This window comes from Corvus moneduloides, chromosome 5 (assembly GCF_009650955.1).
Source record: "Corvus moneduloides isolate bCorMon1 chromosome 5, bCorMon1.pri, whole genome shotgun sequence".
Lineage (NCBI taxonomy): Eukaryota > Metazoa > Chordata > Aves > Passeriformes > Corvidae > Corvus > Corvus moneduloides.
The window spans coordinates 72,371,644-72,388,065 of NC_045480.1; the positions used below are offsets into that span (position 1 = coordinate 72,371,644).

The 16,422-nt window shown below is 46.6% G+C and overlaps 1 protein-coding gene across 7 annotated transcripts in view; it reads right to left on the minus strand.

Moving 5' to 3' along the window:
• ALPK1 (alpha kinase 1) overlaps nt 1–16,422 on the minus strand; it is a 39,474-nt gene that overhangs the window by 21,116 nt on the left and 1,936 nt on the right. For 5 of the 7 annotated variants that reach the window (XR_004240237.1, XM_032109427.1, XM_032109425.1 and 2 more), the window contains 3 exons: nt 9,598–9,698; nt 4,774–5,006; nt 1,525–1,679 (listed from right to left, as the gene is read on the minus strand). Coding sequence is in view for 6 of the 7 variants with exons in the window: in XM_032109427.1 (XP_031965318.1) it covers nt 1,525–1,679; nt 4,774–4,894 (276 nt within the window). In the remaining variant the exon portion in view is untranslated. The remainder of the gene's footprint in view (nt 1–1,524; nt 1,680–4,773; nt 5,007–9,597; nt 9,699–16,422) is intronic. The other 2 variants (XM_032109424.1, XM_032109428.1) reach the window with 1 other exon arrangement.

The window sequence follows — 16,422 nt, forward strand, 5'->3', positions numbered from 1 at the left end:
GACTAATACTAATAATACAGGTCAAGATGTCAGTCTATCTACAATTAAATTGAAAACAAAAAAGGTTTTCCCTTTTTCCCATGGTACAATAGCGCTGGAATATAAATTACCGATGAAGATGAAATAATACTTCAAAGCACATGGGGAAAGGCAGCACAACGTTTACAAAGTATTTTCCACCGCAGGATGAAACATTGGAGACAACGGCAACCAATGGACTTCAGGGGGAGTGGGTGAATAGTCCAAAACTAGCATGGAGGAGGATTTTAGGTCCCTATAGTCTCTGACCCCACGATAGGCTTTGTTTAACAAGGGCAGCTGCAGTTATCAACAGATGTTTCAGCAATAAATAATTGGTATCATCCCAGAAAAGATCCATCTACCTGGGGAGAGGGCATAATGCCGCAAACACTGCTGCACTATTACAGCCACATTAATCTCCCATCTAGCCAGGTCTCTCGGGGAGTTTGCTGCAGGTGTTTATCCCGGGAGGGAGCACACAAACGCTCCAAAGTTAGAGAGCTGCGCCGGGATTGTAAAGGAGGTCAACCTCCGCCATAAATTTCTGTCTGAGGCCACACACACCAAAGGGAGAAAGAAAATAAATACCCGAGAGCAGCCACTCCCCGCCCTCCCCGGGGAAATTCAGGAGCCTTGCGACGTGGGGACGCTGGGGCTCCCACTTCCCAGCCCCGCAGTTCGCTTTGCTGAGCTTCTTGTCGCTCCATGCTGTTCAAAGGAATCAAAGTTGTTCCCAAAGGAAACCTGCTGCCCTCATTGAGGCAGGGCTCTCTGGGGCAGGTGAGATCTCCTGGCCACCTTGGAATTAACAACAGGCAGGAATGGGGACAGTACTGGCTTCAGACATCCACCATGGGAATAAAAAACCCCACGAAATTCACAAACCTCATCTTTATTCCTGTCCTGGCAAAGGGATAGCCCTTAGCCCAGATACTACATTTACCATGGAAAAAAGGTGTCCTCTATTAGGCACATGTCTGACATGTCTCTAGGAAAATCAGAAAAGCAAAAAAGAAATCCACATTTCTTGCCACTTTCTAATCTTTAATCTTAATCACTTTACGGGGTGGGATCCCCAAGGACCTTTGGGATTCTGCAACTCCTTACACAGCCAACAATCCTTTACTCACAGGAGAAATCACATTGAATCCTTGCCTTTCCTGCCTAGATTTTGGCCAGCTGTGGTCCTCAAAGGGATTCTGTTACGTAATTTTATTGAAAAAAGAAGAGCAGGTGATGAATTGTGCAAGCTCTTACTACAGTGAGTGATCCTGATGACCTGCTTGCAGCACGGAATTAAACAAGGCACGGCATTCTTGTCAAATTCATAGGTTTTTTAAAGAACATGATGTGAACACTTGGCATTTTAGTGTTATTCTAATGCCAGTCCTTGAGGGGAGAGGGGAGCACTACCTTAGTGGAAACAGAACCAGAATTGCCCTGCGAAACCCCCCAAGCCCCTCAGCAGGACACTTTACACCACAGGTGTGTTGAACTTCATACCAGCAAGTCAGGGAGCCTGGCGCTGATCATATCTTGCAGGTTTGTTTTGTCTTCTGGGCCAAGGTCTTGTTTGTATTGCCACCTCTCCGGCACAAAGGGCCACTTCATTTCCTTTGCCTCCTCCAGAAGGCTCCTCACATCCTCAGGAAGCAGAGCTGAAAGGGTCAAAGAGCAGGTGAGGATATTGCAGGAGGTTCAGCCGCAGCACTCACGACACCAATCTCTCAAAAAGGCCTTCTCCCAGTTGCTCCCAGCTCTTAGCCCTTGTCACCAGCCTCGTGGGGAGGGAAGGGAAGCTGGCCTGCCATCCGTTCCCCTTGGCTGCACTGCCCTCCAGGTAAATGGGAGCCTTCAGCCATTAAAAAGGCTTTTAGCAGGAAGTCGGTGGCTGCCTGGGCGTGAAGAGCCGCTCCAGAAGAGGCGGGAGGAAACCTGTTCCCCTGTGTGAGGAGAGGACAGCGGGGTCAACAGCACAGAAGATCTGTCCCTCCTGCTCAGGTGACAGTGGCAGAGCCATCCCAGAAAGCCACTTCCAACCCGGGAGATAAACCTGGACCATAGATAGCAGTTGGACAGAAATCTAAGGGCTTATAACGAATAATGAAAATTGAGCAGTTTCTCCCTCCCTGTTCCCTCTCCATACTCATCCTAAGCCACGCCATCAGCTTTGGTTGGATCTCCAACCTGACCCAGCTGAGGATGCAACTGCTAGGAGCACACAGCCAGAGATTTGGGCTTGGATCTCTCCCTTCTGTTCAGCCACAGCCCACATTTCATTTTCCTTGCAACAGGGGTGATGTGGATGTGCTGTGCCGTGCTAACCACTCGGCTGGGCAGCCTCTCTGGCCAATAAAAGTGGATTAACAAGGATTATTGACCAGATGGGGTTAATGGTGATCATCAGCTGCAGATCTGGCCCCTTCTGGCCATTAATCCCCCGAAAAACCCCTGCTCAGAGACCATCATTGCTTTAACGAGGCAACACAATAAATGCATTACTACATATTTTTAATCAATCCTTTATGCAGGGACTGTAGAAAATGAACTTCATCAGAAGGATATTACATGCTCGTATTGCAGCACATTCACCAGTATGGTTTTCTTAGGAAAAACCAGGAAGTTGGATATTTAGGGCGCTCTTCCAAAAAGTCAAGTTGACAATGCTACTGCTTTTTCCAACCCACGTTTTCTCACTTGTTGCTGTCCCAAAGAAACATGGGGTTTGGAAATCTTCCCGTTACACATCCTGGCTGAACGTGAAGCCCGGTTTCCTTATCCTCTTGAAGTGGTGCCTGAAGGGGCTCAGCCCTCCGTGCTGGCAAGGTGGCCAAGTGCCAGAGCTAATGGGGAGAGGAGGTCGTGCTCTCACCCTCACACCTGTCACCAGAAAATCAGTGCTGGAGCAGAGATATCCTACCTCATCACAGGGATATTCATCTCATCACAAGGAACACAAAACTATGGACAGAAAGACTTATCTCCCATGTAGAAAGACTGAACTTCCTAAGTCTTTTCCTAAGGAAGATCCAGCTCCAAGGACAAGAGTTTAACCCTTGTAACAGAGAGCTGTTCTTATCGCTGGCAAGATAAACTCATTAATTAAAGAAGGTTGAATGGGCACAGAAGTGGACTGGAATGATTTCTAGCCTAAAAAAGAAATAAAGAAGAAATCCAGACCCACCCAACACCCATTCTGCCCCCTGAAGTCAGATAAGGATGTGCTCCTCCTCTCCCCTCTCCCCACCATTTCGATGGATTTGGCTTTCAGTCCTTCCTGCACCAGGTCTGAAAAAGCCGGGGGGAACAAAGGCAACCCCGAGAGCTCTGGGAGGGTCCCCCCGAAGCCGAGAGCCGCCGACCTGCAGGGCCCTGCCTTCCCCGGGCAGTGAGCCCCAGCAGTTATTAATGTCGCTGTCACCACCCCGCTGCTGGGTATTTCTCTTTCAGCTGATGGGAACACGGCCCTCGGAAAAGCCCGAGCAGCACTTCAGGCTCTGATCGCCCATTTCCTGAAGCAGTTTACCTGAAGGACCGTGTCTAATCGAGTGATTATAAGGGCACTGATTTACCTTATCTGGAACTAAACTGATTATTTCTCATACTTTGTGGTATTTAATAGGAGAAAAGGAGGGAGGAGGATGAGGGGAGGGAAAAGCGCTACCTGATTAGGAGTTCAAGAGCCTATTCTGCAGAGCCATAATAAAACTTAAAAGAATTTGTGACGAGGAAACAAAGTACCCTTTGTTGGAAACAAAAGGAGAGGGGAGAAAAATCTTCCAGTATCCATAACAGAAACCTACACGCCACCCTCCAGCGCAAACAGACTTAGGTGCTTCAGAAAAAGGCAGCTGACCTCCCAGCAAGAACAAGGATGGTCGGAAAAACATATTCTCAACGGCTCCGCGCCCCGGGACAAACAAAGGGTTTTAAAGATCACATTAACGTTGCGGCCGAGCCACTCAAGCAAGGCAAAACTAAACATTATTAACATCAAACTGGAAAACGGGCAGTGCCGCAGATGTGTCACGCAAAGGGAAACCTTAATTCCGCTGGAATTAAGAAATAATAAATTCTCCCTTCACAGCGCCACGGCGATACCGAAATAGCTGCTGGTTTCCAGCAGGTAACGCCAGCATTGAAACAAATGAGGAATCCTTTTATTACAGCTCTCGCTAAACACTGCTTCCTTTCCTGGTTATTTATTCCAGCCTTTAGCCAGCATGGGTTTTCCTTTCAAGAGGGATATTGGAAGGTTTGTTGTTTTTTTTTTTTTTCCCCTTGGACACCACTTACAGAGGTCACACACATTTTACAAGATAAAGATTCAGGCAATGAGGTCTTTAATATATGAGGAGAAGCTGACAAACAGAGAGGACCCTCCCCCAGTTCCTATGAAAGGAGAGGAAATATGTGCCCTTATTCAGAAGTTGCATCCTTTTTTTTCCTTTCTCTCTCTCTTTTTTTTTAATAACTGAAATTTATGTGCATCAGCAAACTTTTGGGCATTGTTCTTCCCAAACTAAACTGTTCCTTACAGCCTCATGTTTACTGAAGCCTAAAATTAGAACTGACAGCAATTCACTGCAACAAAGTGGACTTCTTTCCCTGCCTGCCTGTAGCCCGCATCCCATTCATGGCCTCGAAATCCAGGCATCTCTTGACACTCATCTGCCCGGAGAAGAAAAATAGGGCAGGGCTGAGGGCTGGCTGAGGGCTGGAGTCCTGCCGCCGCTCCTGGGGAGAGCTCACCTTGGCACCGCCGGTATTCCCGCTCCTCTCCCTCGCCCGTGCCGGCCTCTGCCGCCAGGAGCGTGTCCAGAGCTCGCTCGCACTCCTGCAGCAGCACGGCCACGGCGCTTTGATTATTCATGAGGGCTGATCCCACTCGGCTGTGAATTGGGTGTCCCCGGGTGCCCGGTGATCAATTACTTAGGAGAAGACACGGGGTCCAAATGAAAAGGATCCCTTCAAGGCTGAGGTACCTGGCAAACAAAGGAGGGGGAAAATGATTAACTAAAGTATCATCAATTATCTGAAAGGCTCAAGCAGGGGGAAATAATAGGGGAAATACATGAAAATACATGACAGCCTCGGAGGACTTTATTAGAGGAGTGTGTGAAATCACTGCAGGGTCCTGGTGACAGTGTGTGAGGGGAACATCTCCGAGGTGCCAGGGAGGCAGGACGGGCTCATCAATGGAGCCGTGACATCCCAAGCAGGGAAGTGACTGTCGGGACTGTGCTGAAGCCCTTTGCACCTGGGATGCTCTCACCCTGGGAGGCTGTCGCACGCAGTTAGCCTGGACTGAATGGCAGAGTGGGGGATGCTGCGTGCATTTCCCAGTCCATGGAGACTCTCTCTTTTACCCTGGGATGCCATCCCGTGTGTGAATGTTCTCCGTGTATGTCCCACTGCAAGCCCTCCAGGTGCTTAGGGCATTGCCCGTGGTGATGCAGGAAACCCCCAGCATTTCCATGACAGGTATCTGGCTCAGCACCTGCCCGAACACTTGGACAGCTTTCAAAAACTAAGCACAAAATAAATATTTCGGGTTTGTTTATTTTCTCCCCACCAATGTGATGATGGTTTCACTTAGAAAACTGTTCCTGCAGTTTGAAGCAATACAGCCAGTAACGGCCTCAGTGAAAACATATCTAAAATTGGGGAAACACTACGGCTGTGAAGGAGGAAGTGGAACACACACGCAGGCACAGTTTGCTCTGCTGACTGGAAACCACTCACAGTTTAACTGCTACACTTCCAGGCAGTTTTTTCCCTTTTTCCTGTGGCTCTGGGATCGCTGGATCCCGGAGCTGGTGGCAGATAAGGCTGTGCTCTCAAACAGCACCGAGCAGGAGCAAGCTGCCAGACTGAAAAGCAGAGGGCAAAAGAGATGCACTCATGCGAAAGCAGAGAGGATCAGAGAGGCTGCCTTGGAAGGGCAGGTGGAGCAGGGCAAAAGATGGGATTCATCAGCAAAGAGCCTGGAGGCAGGAGCTACTCAGTGGGGCTCTGGCTGACTCCGCAGACAAATGTCACAGAAAGGAGAAATTTAAAAAGTAGCCGTAAAAGGGAGACCGAGGGAAGGCACACAAGCACATAAGGGAAGCTGGAGAGCAAATAAGGGATCAGCCAGAGGCAGAGCCATGGATAAAGGCAGAAGGAAAACCTAGAAAGTGTTCCCCATCTTTTTAGGCCCAAATAAAAGCCACCAGGGCCACCCTCTGCAGGGTTTGAGCCAGCTGAGCACAGCTGAGTGCTGGGATCACATCCCTGTGGATGCACCAGGCACAGGGCCCATTTAGGGGCTCCCATCAGGAACAAAAGGAGATTGGGCCAGAGACAGGGCTGGGGACAAAGCTACAGCATGGTCCAAAGTCCACGCAGGAGATGGGGCTGAACTACCTGTCACTGACAAAGGTGAGTCTAAAAAAAAGGGCACAACAACGGGATTTGCTCATGGCACAAGGTCCAAGTCCACATCCTAGTTCACAAAGGTCCCCTTTCCCTGGCAGGGACAGACCTCTGAACCTGGGGACAACAGGCAGAAAGCAGAGTCCTCTGCTCCCTGCCAGGTCTAGACAAGCTGATCCAGTTGCTGGGTATCCATCAGGGAAAAGAAAAGCATAGTCACACTAACACACCTATGCCAGTGTTGCTTGCTCTGTTAACTGCACTGACATCTGCTAAATGATTTATCTGATTACCCAGCCCTGTGGGAAGGAGTGTGTGGCTGCCCCAGGAGTACCTCCCAGGTTGGGATGAAGCATCCCTGCCATCTGGCCTGGACTCCATTTCTTTGTGTAACTGATTTCTCAAAAATTTCATTTTTCAGGGAGCCCACTCGAGTGACTACCAAGCACATATACACCTGCCTCGAACCCACTGTGGACAGTAGTCCTGGGAACTGGGACCTGGAAACTGCTTCAAGAGCATGCAGAAGCACATTGGACAAGGCCTGTGCTCAGCTGCCACCTCGCAGCCTGTAAATAAATGCTCATAAGCACGATTTGCTGTGAAGACAAACTAAAGCAAGCAAACACTGGGGTATTTCCCTTTACAAAAAATAACATGGCACTAGGAGCACCCAAGGGAGCTCATGGATGTGCTCCACTTCTCTGTGATGCAGCCCAGAGTCCCAAATCAGACTTTTAAGCCCAGCTCTTGTTGGGTCTTTACTGCAGGCAGGAGGGCCCCGTGGCTTTGTGAGCCACACAAGCTGCCACTCTCACAAAGAGCTGCAGGGGCTTAGCAGGGAAGCTCAAATTAGTGTGGAAGTACAGCACTTGGCTTCCTTGGATCGGGAGGATTTAACTCACCGGGAAACTGCCAGGTCCATAACAGTGATCTATGAATGTCAGCAAGCAAGGGATTTTTCTTCAAGTACATTTTTCCAAAGAATTGAATAAACAGCAAGGACACAGAGTAATAAAATAATGATTTACAACGGCAGCAACACCGAAGTGCTGGAACCATAGAGAAAAGTGCAATAAACTGTACATTAGTACTCAGAAGGTAGAGAGTCTTTTGAGACCCACCACTGGGGACAATGACTCGCATCATAAAATCAGCTTAAAATGCACCACAGAGCTTTAAACCACATCAGCATCCTTTACACAGATGCCACTTTGTAAGTTGTGTTGTGTGACAGCTGTGGCGTTGAGTGACAGCTGGGAGGGGGAAATAACCAGGCACGCAGCTTTCCTGGGGAAACACAGGACTTGAGCCTAAAGCCCAAGAGCAGAACAGCAAAAACTTCTGGAGGCCTTTAGAACCCTCTCAATGGTTACTAATCAGCTTTCTCAAAGTTCCCTTAAATCCTAACAAGTGGTACTTTAAGGAGGTGGTTTTGAAGTGGTAAAAATTGCAGCCTGACCTGCTGCAAAACTGCCTGGACAAAAATGTTTCCTAAGCATGCACTTAAAAATTCTCTTTGAAAACACGTAATAAAACCAGTTTTGCATCAGGGTGAGGATTTAAGCATTCCTTGGCGACAGGAAAGCTCCTTTACTCCAGTTTTGGGCAAACCTAGCTTTTAAATGCTCAATGTAATTGTTAGACACTTTGAAACAGAAATTATGAGGGGAAAAAAAAAAAAAATCTGTGCCATTTCTGGTTGGAGCCTGGATTAAAATAACTCCTCGCATCAAACATGAGGAAAAATTATTCCAAAGGTCTCAGGGGATGAGAAAATACATTTCTGTGGTTGCCTTCTAATTGGAGCCAGGGCTCAGAACAAGGGGGATGGAGGGAAGAATTGGATGGGTGACAGAGAAATGATCTCTTTAATAAGAAATGGGCCGTACTGTGACATTTCAGAGCCCTTGGGCTAGAAGAGCAAATGATCTGTCCAGAGAAAGGAATTTTAAGTTCTGCCGTGGATGGAAGGAAGCCCGGGAGTCAATCTAGCTGGTTTAAGACTGCAATTAGCTTTGGAGGCTTTAAGAAAAAGAAGATGTAATTGCTGCATTCAAACTTCAAATGCAGCAAGGATAACAAGCGCCGGTTTCTCGGACAACATAATTTGGGAAATTTTCCACAGCATTATGGTCCTGAAACACAAATTAGAGATCGCCAGACCTTTTCTCTCTGAAAATATATTATCCTAATTTTCATCTTATTCAGGGTACCCTCCAGTTCCAGGGAGACTAATGAAGAGGAAGCAAAGACCTGATGAGTTCCATGTGGAGACTACATTTATGGATTAATCCCAACAGGAAGCAAATAAACCTTATTCCCAGGGCTCTCGGTTGGGACTCGACACAATCAATTGAGGAATGGATAGTTATTTATGACTGAGGCTGTTTTGACTTTCAAATAAACATTTTAATTATTTTAAGTGTTACACTGGAACTTAGAATGTGAGCCCTGTTTTCATTGCGGCGCCTTGCTCTCCTGCCTCCTAATCCCAAACCACTCCGGTCATTATGACACCGTGCAAATGATACTGATTTTCACGCCCAAAACATTTTAAAATCCATGGACCAGGCAAACTAGGGAAGAGGAAGGAGGAAAAGGGAGGAGGATCTTTCTGAGCGCAGCCAGCATAAATGAAAGGAACACCCTCAGACTGCACTGAGCCCAAAGCAGCAGAGGTGCCCAACTCTGAAACGCTTTTGTAATCAAGTTGGCACATCCTGATCCATCTTTGTATCCTGCTTTTCTCTGCCTGCTCCTACAAGCAATTTTAATAACCAAAGTACTTAGGAGTGTTTCTTTTCTAACAGCTCATTTTCAATTCAAGTACCTGCACCACTTGCACTGCTAGCTTTTCCCTTCAGCCTCATTTGGTGTACTGCAGCCCTTCCACTCAGGGCTTCCCTGAGGTTAATGAAGCCACACTCATTTTTAGGGAAGCTCCTTAGGCTGTTAGAGTCTCTTGCTAAATAAAGACAAGGGGTGAAATCACGACACAGAGGCAGTGCTAGAGCTGTTGTAGCTGTTGGAGTTACAGTCTCACCTTCACTCCATATTATGATATTTTATCTTCCATTGCTTTCTGTAGGGAGACAGAAAAATCTGCAGCAGATTGTCCTTGGAAGAGCAATGGAACACTAAGGCTGCTGTTTTTACCTGCAGCAGGTAAGAGGGAGCATGCACATCACACAGCACCCTCGGCTGCTCTCCCTCCCGTGGATTTGTGCACGAGCCTTCTGGAGTCCTTCCCACCACTCCTGTCAAAAATAATAGCTCAGCTTTATTTTTGGCTTTGGCAGCTTGAGGGATTAAAAACTCAAACAGAAAAAAAAAAACCAAAACCAAAACCAAAAAAAAACCACAAAAAAAAACCCAACCAAAAAAAGCCAGGCTCAAGATAACTTAGCAAAGATTTCAATAATTGAGTTACTGTCATCTCCCACAGAAGGCGAATTCAGTTTCCCTGAATATTTCAGTGCACACATGCTTGTGTTTTCCTAGAGCATTTACCTTTCTTCGCAAAAAGATGGTTTTATAAAATAAATAGATTTGCTAGGGGCTTTACTTAGTTAGTTAGCTAGTTTACTTCTCCGGCTTAAAGATTAGATGTTTTCTTTTGGTAAAGCTGGCTATCCCAACTGGCTGTATTAAAATAAGGAAGAATCTCAATCAAAAAGCCTCTCCTAAGGCAAGCTTTCTTGTTAATATGCACCAACATGAAAGGGTTTCTTTTCATCCTATACAACTACAGTGTGTGTAAATTGCAGGGGGCTCATTGGCATAAATCTTGGCTGTGACCTCTGAGGTAAACTGGATTTACATTACTTTCTGACAAGAATTAAATGAAGGCCTTGTGGATATATGAACAGCCTTCTAGACTGCAACAGATGGGCATGAATGTGCTCCCTAGGCAAACTATCAGTGACATCTGTGTCCTCCAAATTCTGGTGGTCTCAGCCAATTAGCAGGCAAAAGGGAAGAAAAAAAAAGCCGGCCCTTGCACAGCTTCCCCAGCCAGAGCCGAAGCAGAAGTGCTTCTGTTTGGAAATGGGATCAAGAACAGCCTCCAGCAGCAAGGAGGTGCTTTGCTGGCTGCTATAATGTGGAGGTAATACAACAGGAAAAGCTGAAGTAATTAGGTAGAACAGGTATTAATATTAATACAAGACAAATTCCAGCTCCAGCTAAGCTTGTGTGGGGCTGGGATAATGGGCTACCATCATGGATTTACACTGCTGTAGCCAAGGATGGAGTTTTGTGGATCTTAAAAAGAAGAGGAGGGGTGAAAGTGAAGCCCGGTGCCTGACACAGCTAAGGCAGGAAAAGCCCTGCTCTTGATCCATATTCAAACCCCCACTACATCCCCCTCTCCCTGCAGAACTAGCCAAAGAGAAACTCTGCCCGTACAGAATAATGGAATATCTGAAGTTGGAAGGGACACACACATAAGGATTCCCAAATCCATCTCCAAGCATCCCTCCCCGGGTGGATGGGGTCTGGGAAGCAACATATGCGATGGCCACTGCACCTGCCTGTTCCAAAGCTCAGTCCCTTGTGAAGAGCATTTCAGCTGCAAACATCCTGGGGGAAAAAGCCTTTCTAGTTTTGTTTGTGGGAATGAGGTTTGGGATTTCTTGGTGCAGCCCAGACACAGAACAGAGCCACACGGCAACTGCTCACCACACGGAGCTGGCCAAAGGGGCATCAGGGAGTCAAAACCCATCTCCAGCCTACACCAGAGCCATGGTTTTGGGCCAGTTATACCAGAGGAGTGACCCAGACCAACACAAAATGTGAAGCTTATTCTCTGTCTCCCAGTTTTTAATGGAGCTGCCATGGCAGGAGCAGGCAGGACCTCTGGCTAAAAGCAGGGTATAGAACAAAAGCACCTGTTGTTTTGCCCTGGTCATGACTTTTCAGAGAGGCCACTTGGGTGCTTTTCCCTCACCACTGCTATCCCAAGTACTACTAGGGAATGTAAAAAAAAAAAAAAAAGAAAAGGAATAATTAAGGGGCAGATCAATAAATTAAAAAGTTCTAAAAAAAAGGAAAAAAGGCATAATGAATTTGGTACAGCACATATTTTTAGATCAAAGATGCCTTTGAAGTGACAAACCCTTAATCCATAAACTACTGAAGCACTTCCTTTCTCTCCCAAACTACTTGTTGTCAAATAAAATGGAAGTTAAGGAAATTATCTTTATCTGAAAATGGCCAAAAGAAGCCATCACCTAATGACAGCCTTGTCAAAATGACAATTGGGGAAATTGTTAGGAAGGGGAGGCCTGACGACTGGAGGAATAAGCTGGCTGTTTGCTCTAATCTGGTCAGGCAGGCCCCACACAATTCCAGTCAGCTTGCTGTGTGAAACAGCTAAGTCTTTGTCAACGCAGGCAGGGGCTGGAAAGACTCCTCTTTCATGAATATGTATCACCACCCTCCACGTCTACAGAAAAAAACCCCAAACCTTCCAAACAGCAAAATAAAAAAAAAAAATAAAAGCATGGAAAATAAATCCCAGAACAACAAAATCCTGAGATATGGAGCTGCACAGAAAGAAAAAACGACTAAGCAATGAGAGCACACGTTTTGGAAGTGCAGCCAGAAGGACCCTCTTCCCAAAGGCTTTCTTTGCACTTTTATGCCCCAGCAGACTGGGATGAGGCACTTCAAGAGCACAAAGGCAGAAGGGCCCATCGGGGTATTTAATGTCCATCACTGTGGGTTATATTTGGCGTTGGTGAGCACCAAACCCCGGGCCGCAGACACACACGGCCGGGCTGGTGCGACGGAGCTCACAGGAATTCCCTGTGCGAGGAGGGAAGCACCCGGAGCGGGCCTGAGCACTTCCAAGGGCAGGCACAGAGGCAGCTTCGGACCAGGGCCAGAAGTTTCCTGTGCAGCTGAAAAACCCAGGGAGAACGGGTTCCTTGAGAGGCGACAACGCGACCGAGGTGAGAAGTGGACAGTGACTCCCCAGAGCTCCCACTGAAATTATTTGCTGAGAGATGTCCGTGGCATCTGTAAATAAAACCCTTCAAAATGCCTTGACTCGGGCAGTTGGAACTGGGGGTCACCTTGAGACTTTTTTTTACATTTGTACAACGCTAAATCTCAAGCGTTCTGAAGACTGGCATAAAAGTGAAATAGGAGAGCCAAATGAAGCCTACTGGGCTGCTGGTGGAGGTGGATGTACAGGCAGAAAGTGCCTTAAAAAGGTGCAGTGGCTCAGAAACGCATGTCAGAAACACTGTGTCTCTGCAGGACTGATGCTGCAACCCCTGTAAACCCAAAAACGGTGTTTAAAGCAATGGATGGGCAGATGGGGAGAGAACACAGGATGAAACAAAGCCTATGCCTGCTGCAGAAAACCCAAATGAAGATATTTTAAGACTTTTCAACAAAGTCTGAAAAGTTACCTTCAAGTGCTTGTTGCTATATTTTTAACTTTGCTTGTAAAACTGCAAGCTAGGTCTTGATTTATTACAGAGAGCTCATGGTGGTATTATAAACTTCAGTTTTTCTCGAAACAACAACCAGAGTATGAAAGTTTGGCTCCCAGCAGGGATATCAAGACACAATGCTCAATTTTGAGGTTCCCAATATTATGCAATGTTTGCTATAGACATTTCCATTTCATTAGCATATTCTACTTTACATGAAATCCAGCAATGAATGCTGTCCCTGATCTAAGGCTAATCCTCTTTAAAGAGCTACAGGCTATATTACATGTGGCCACAGCCACGGTTATGCCAGGGCTGAATCACTTTGAAGCCTATTGAACAGTGTTCCCTTGTGAGACCATACACAGAGCCATAAACCGATGCTCCCTCTGCTGTGAAATCCTGCTGTGTCCATCGCCAGAAGTTTCTGTCAGGGACAGGCTGGAGTCCCAGGCAAGGGGCTGCAAACCAGGAAGAGACACCCAGCTGCCTTCACCACCACTCAGTGCCAATTTCTGTGCCTGCAGTAATAAAAATCCTTTTCTCCTAAACCTCAACAGCAACTGCTCCAAGGAAGGGCTTCCAGAACAATCAAAGGTGAAGGTGAACCAGACACGTGCTTCCCTGAGTAGGAAGGAAGCTGCTTGAGTAGTTTGGGACACAGACATATCTATCTTTGAAGAAAAAAGAGAGAAATGGTCATGTATGTACCTGCAAGCCTGCACTGCTCACAGCTGGGTGTCCTTAAATGCTATAAACTGAGATAGTGGAGTTGTGATTTTATTGCCACACAACGTAAAATCTTCCACACCTTCATGACACTGAACTGTACCATAAATCAAATCCCTTCTGATGGGAGAGAATTTTCTAAAAGTCCTTGCAAGGAGTTTCAAAGATAAACCAAGACTTTTCCTGGAGTTTCAATGCTGCCGGATAGTTGTTTATTAAGTCTTATCAGAGGAACAGAGCCACCAGTGTGACCCAGGCATAACACAGAGCACAGAAAGCAGGAGAGAAGTCTAATTATCAAGATTTACATGGCCTTTTAAAGATAATTTAACCAATAGTTACTAAAAACATATATTATTTTCACTTTCCTACCAATTATTCAGTAACACAGCCAGGAACTGCGGAATTCTCTATCCAATCATTCCAAATTACTTTTACTGCAGAAATGGAGTGGTAGAAGAAGGAGAAGAAGGTTTGGAGAACAACAACAATCCTCCATTTTGATATTTTTTACTCTTCTCTATTTACTACAAAGAGAAGCCCAAAACCTCTATATTTTTCACCCTGTGACAATCTTACATAGTAGTCTGTCACCTAATTCACACCACTGTATTTTCTAGTTCTTGTCTGACCGTTGGTAATTTTTTCCAAGGTTGGAGGCTAAAACAGTGTTGTTCGGGGGGCAAGAACCCTTAAAAACAGGCAGAGAAATACTCTGGGCACTCTGGGTTCCTACACCTTCACATCTATACAAATGCAAAGGAAAAAAAAAACCCAAGCAACGAAAAGATCACTATATGCTCTGATCCTACTACATATCAGCCAAATGCAGCTTATATTATCTTTAACTGCTCAAAATTTCTTTGTTCAACGAAGGGAACTGGAAAGGTTGATTCTGCTCAGCCTGACTGTACACATGAAATTTTCTCTGTCTGAATGGTGTCAAACCAGACAGGGAGAGTAGATTCAGCTGCCACAGTAAAACGTGGGGCCTGGTGAAGCCAATGTTCAACCTCCTCGCTATCAAAATAGCCACACAAACGATTTTCTCCCTTGCAGCTCTTCATTTTCTTCATTAAGAGAGAATCCAGGCAGAAGGAGAAAGGGTCTGGAGGAAAGACAAACAAAAGGTGGAGGGAGCGACAGAGGGAATAGGGAAAATAATCAGGAGGATGGTGAGAGTGAAGAACAGCAGACAGCGGGAGGGGCAGGGCGATGGAAGAGAAACTGAGAAGGGAGAGAAAGAGAGAAGCCAGAAAGGCTCTGAAGGAGGACCAAGGGCAGATCATGATGTAGAACGAAAATGAGAACTTGGAAAGTGACATAAACAAAGTCCATCTTGTAAGGGATAGTTCTCCTCAGCAATCAAGGCGAGATTCCTCATCAGTTCATTCAGATCAGACGAGATGAAAAGAGAAGGGGAAGAGTTCTTTCTCCTGAGTAAACAAGGAGCAAAGAAAAAAATAAACACAGGGAACTGTGCTCTCTCTTCCTCCTTTGGAAGATCTCCTTTCTGCTTATGGAGTGGAGCTGCTCTGGGCACTGGGAGCTAAAACTTCAGTGAACGCACATCCTCCCCATGCATCTCTCTTCCCTCTCACACTGACATCCAGTGGAATACACTGGGATATCTTGGGAGTACACCTGTCTTTGAGAAGGGCCTATTTCTTTTCTGTTTGAACATGAGGCACTTGGTTGCTGTACAGTAACAACAACTCATTGCAGAACCTCACTACAGGTTGTTGCATACTCCACTAGGCCTTTCCCAACTCTCGGAAGTTACCACAGCCATTATTGCCATTAACTTACAAGTACCTCAACAGCTCTTGCACTACCAAAGTGAAATTTATGACTTAAAACGAAAAATAAAGAAAATGGAATGAAAAAACCCCCACAAACGCACAACTAATTCCCACAAAACACAAAAATCCCCCAAAACAAATGCTGTCTTCCCATGTCCGGTCATACATTGCCATCTACTGGCTCCCACTCCTGTGCTCTGAGTGCAAGGGTGGTTTGGAATGAGAAAAGGGCTGTGAAGCAGCCTGGCGTTTAAGGCTTTCAGTCAAGCAGTTCTCACTCACCTCTCCTCAGTGACTCGGGTCACCCCTGAGCCATCCCGGGCGAGCAAGCCCTGCGGCAGGGCAGGTACATCAGCATCGTGCCCAGGCCCACATGACAGGTGATAAGATATGAGCGAGGCATTTAATGTTGGGGAAAGCCAGCAAACAGGGCTCATGTCCCCCGGGAGACACGCCTGGAATATGGAGAGGGCTGGGGGGGACAAGTACTCACCTACTGCACCTTTCTTGGGCTTTCTCCTGAGCTCACCACATCACAGCTGTCACACGCGTGACATGGAAATGTGAGCGCACGGCTCATGTCCCCTTGTGCCCAGAGCCAGCCCTGCAGAAGAGCACCACTTCCACAGATTTCTGCCTCAAAATCAACCCTCGATGCACTCAAACCCACTGCAATGCTTGGCACAAGAGCTGTCACCAGGTCACAGCATATGTTTTAATGTTCACCCAGTGACACTACGGACAAGCTGTGCCAGCGAGCGCGAACGCTGGTGACCAAAAATCCACGGGAATTATACACACACAACATTTACAGCTGTTGTCACCCTTTACACCTGCATCCACTGGCAAATCCGAGCACCACGTCGACAGCTTTGATAACCAGGTGTAAAATCTGACCTTCGGAGGGAAGGACAGAACTATGGACATCTCAGCAATCACGCCAGACTTGCTGTTGATTCAGCAGGGTGACGACACTGTCATCATGTAAATTTAAATAGCAGAGACAA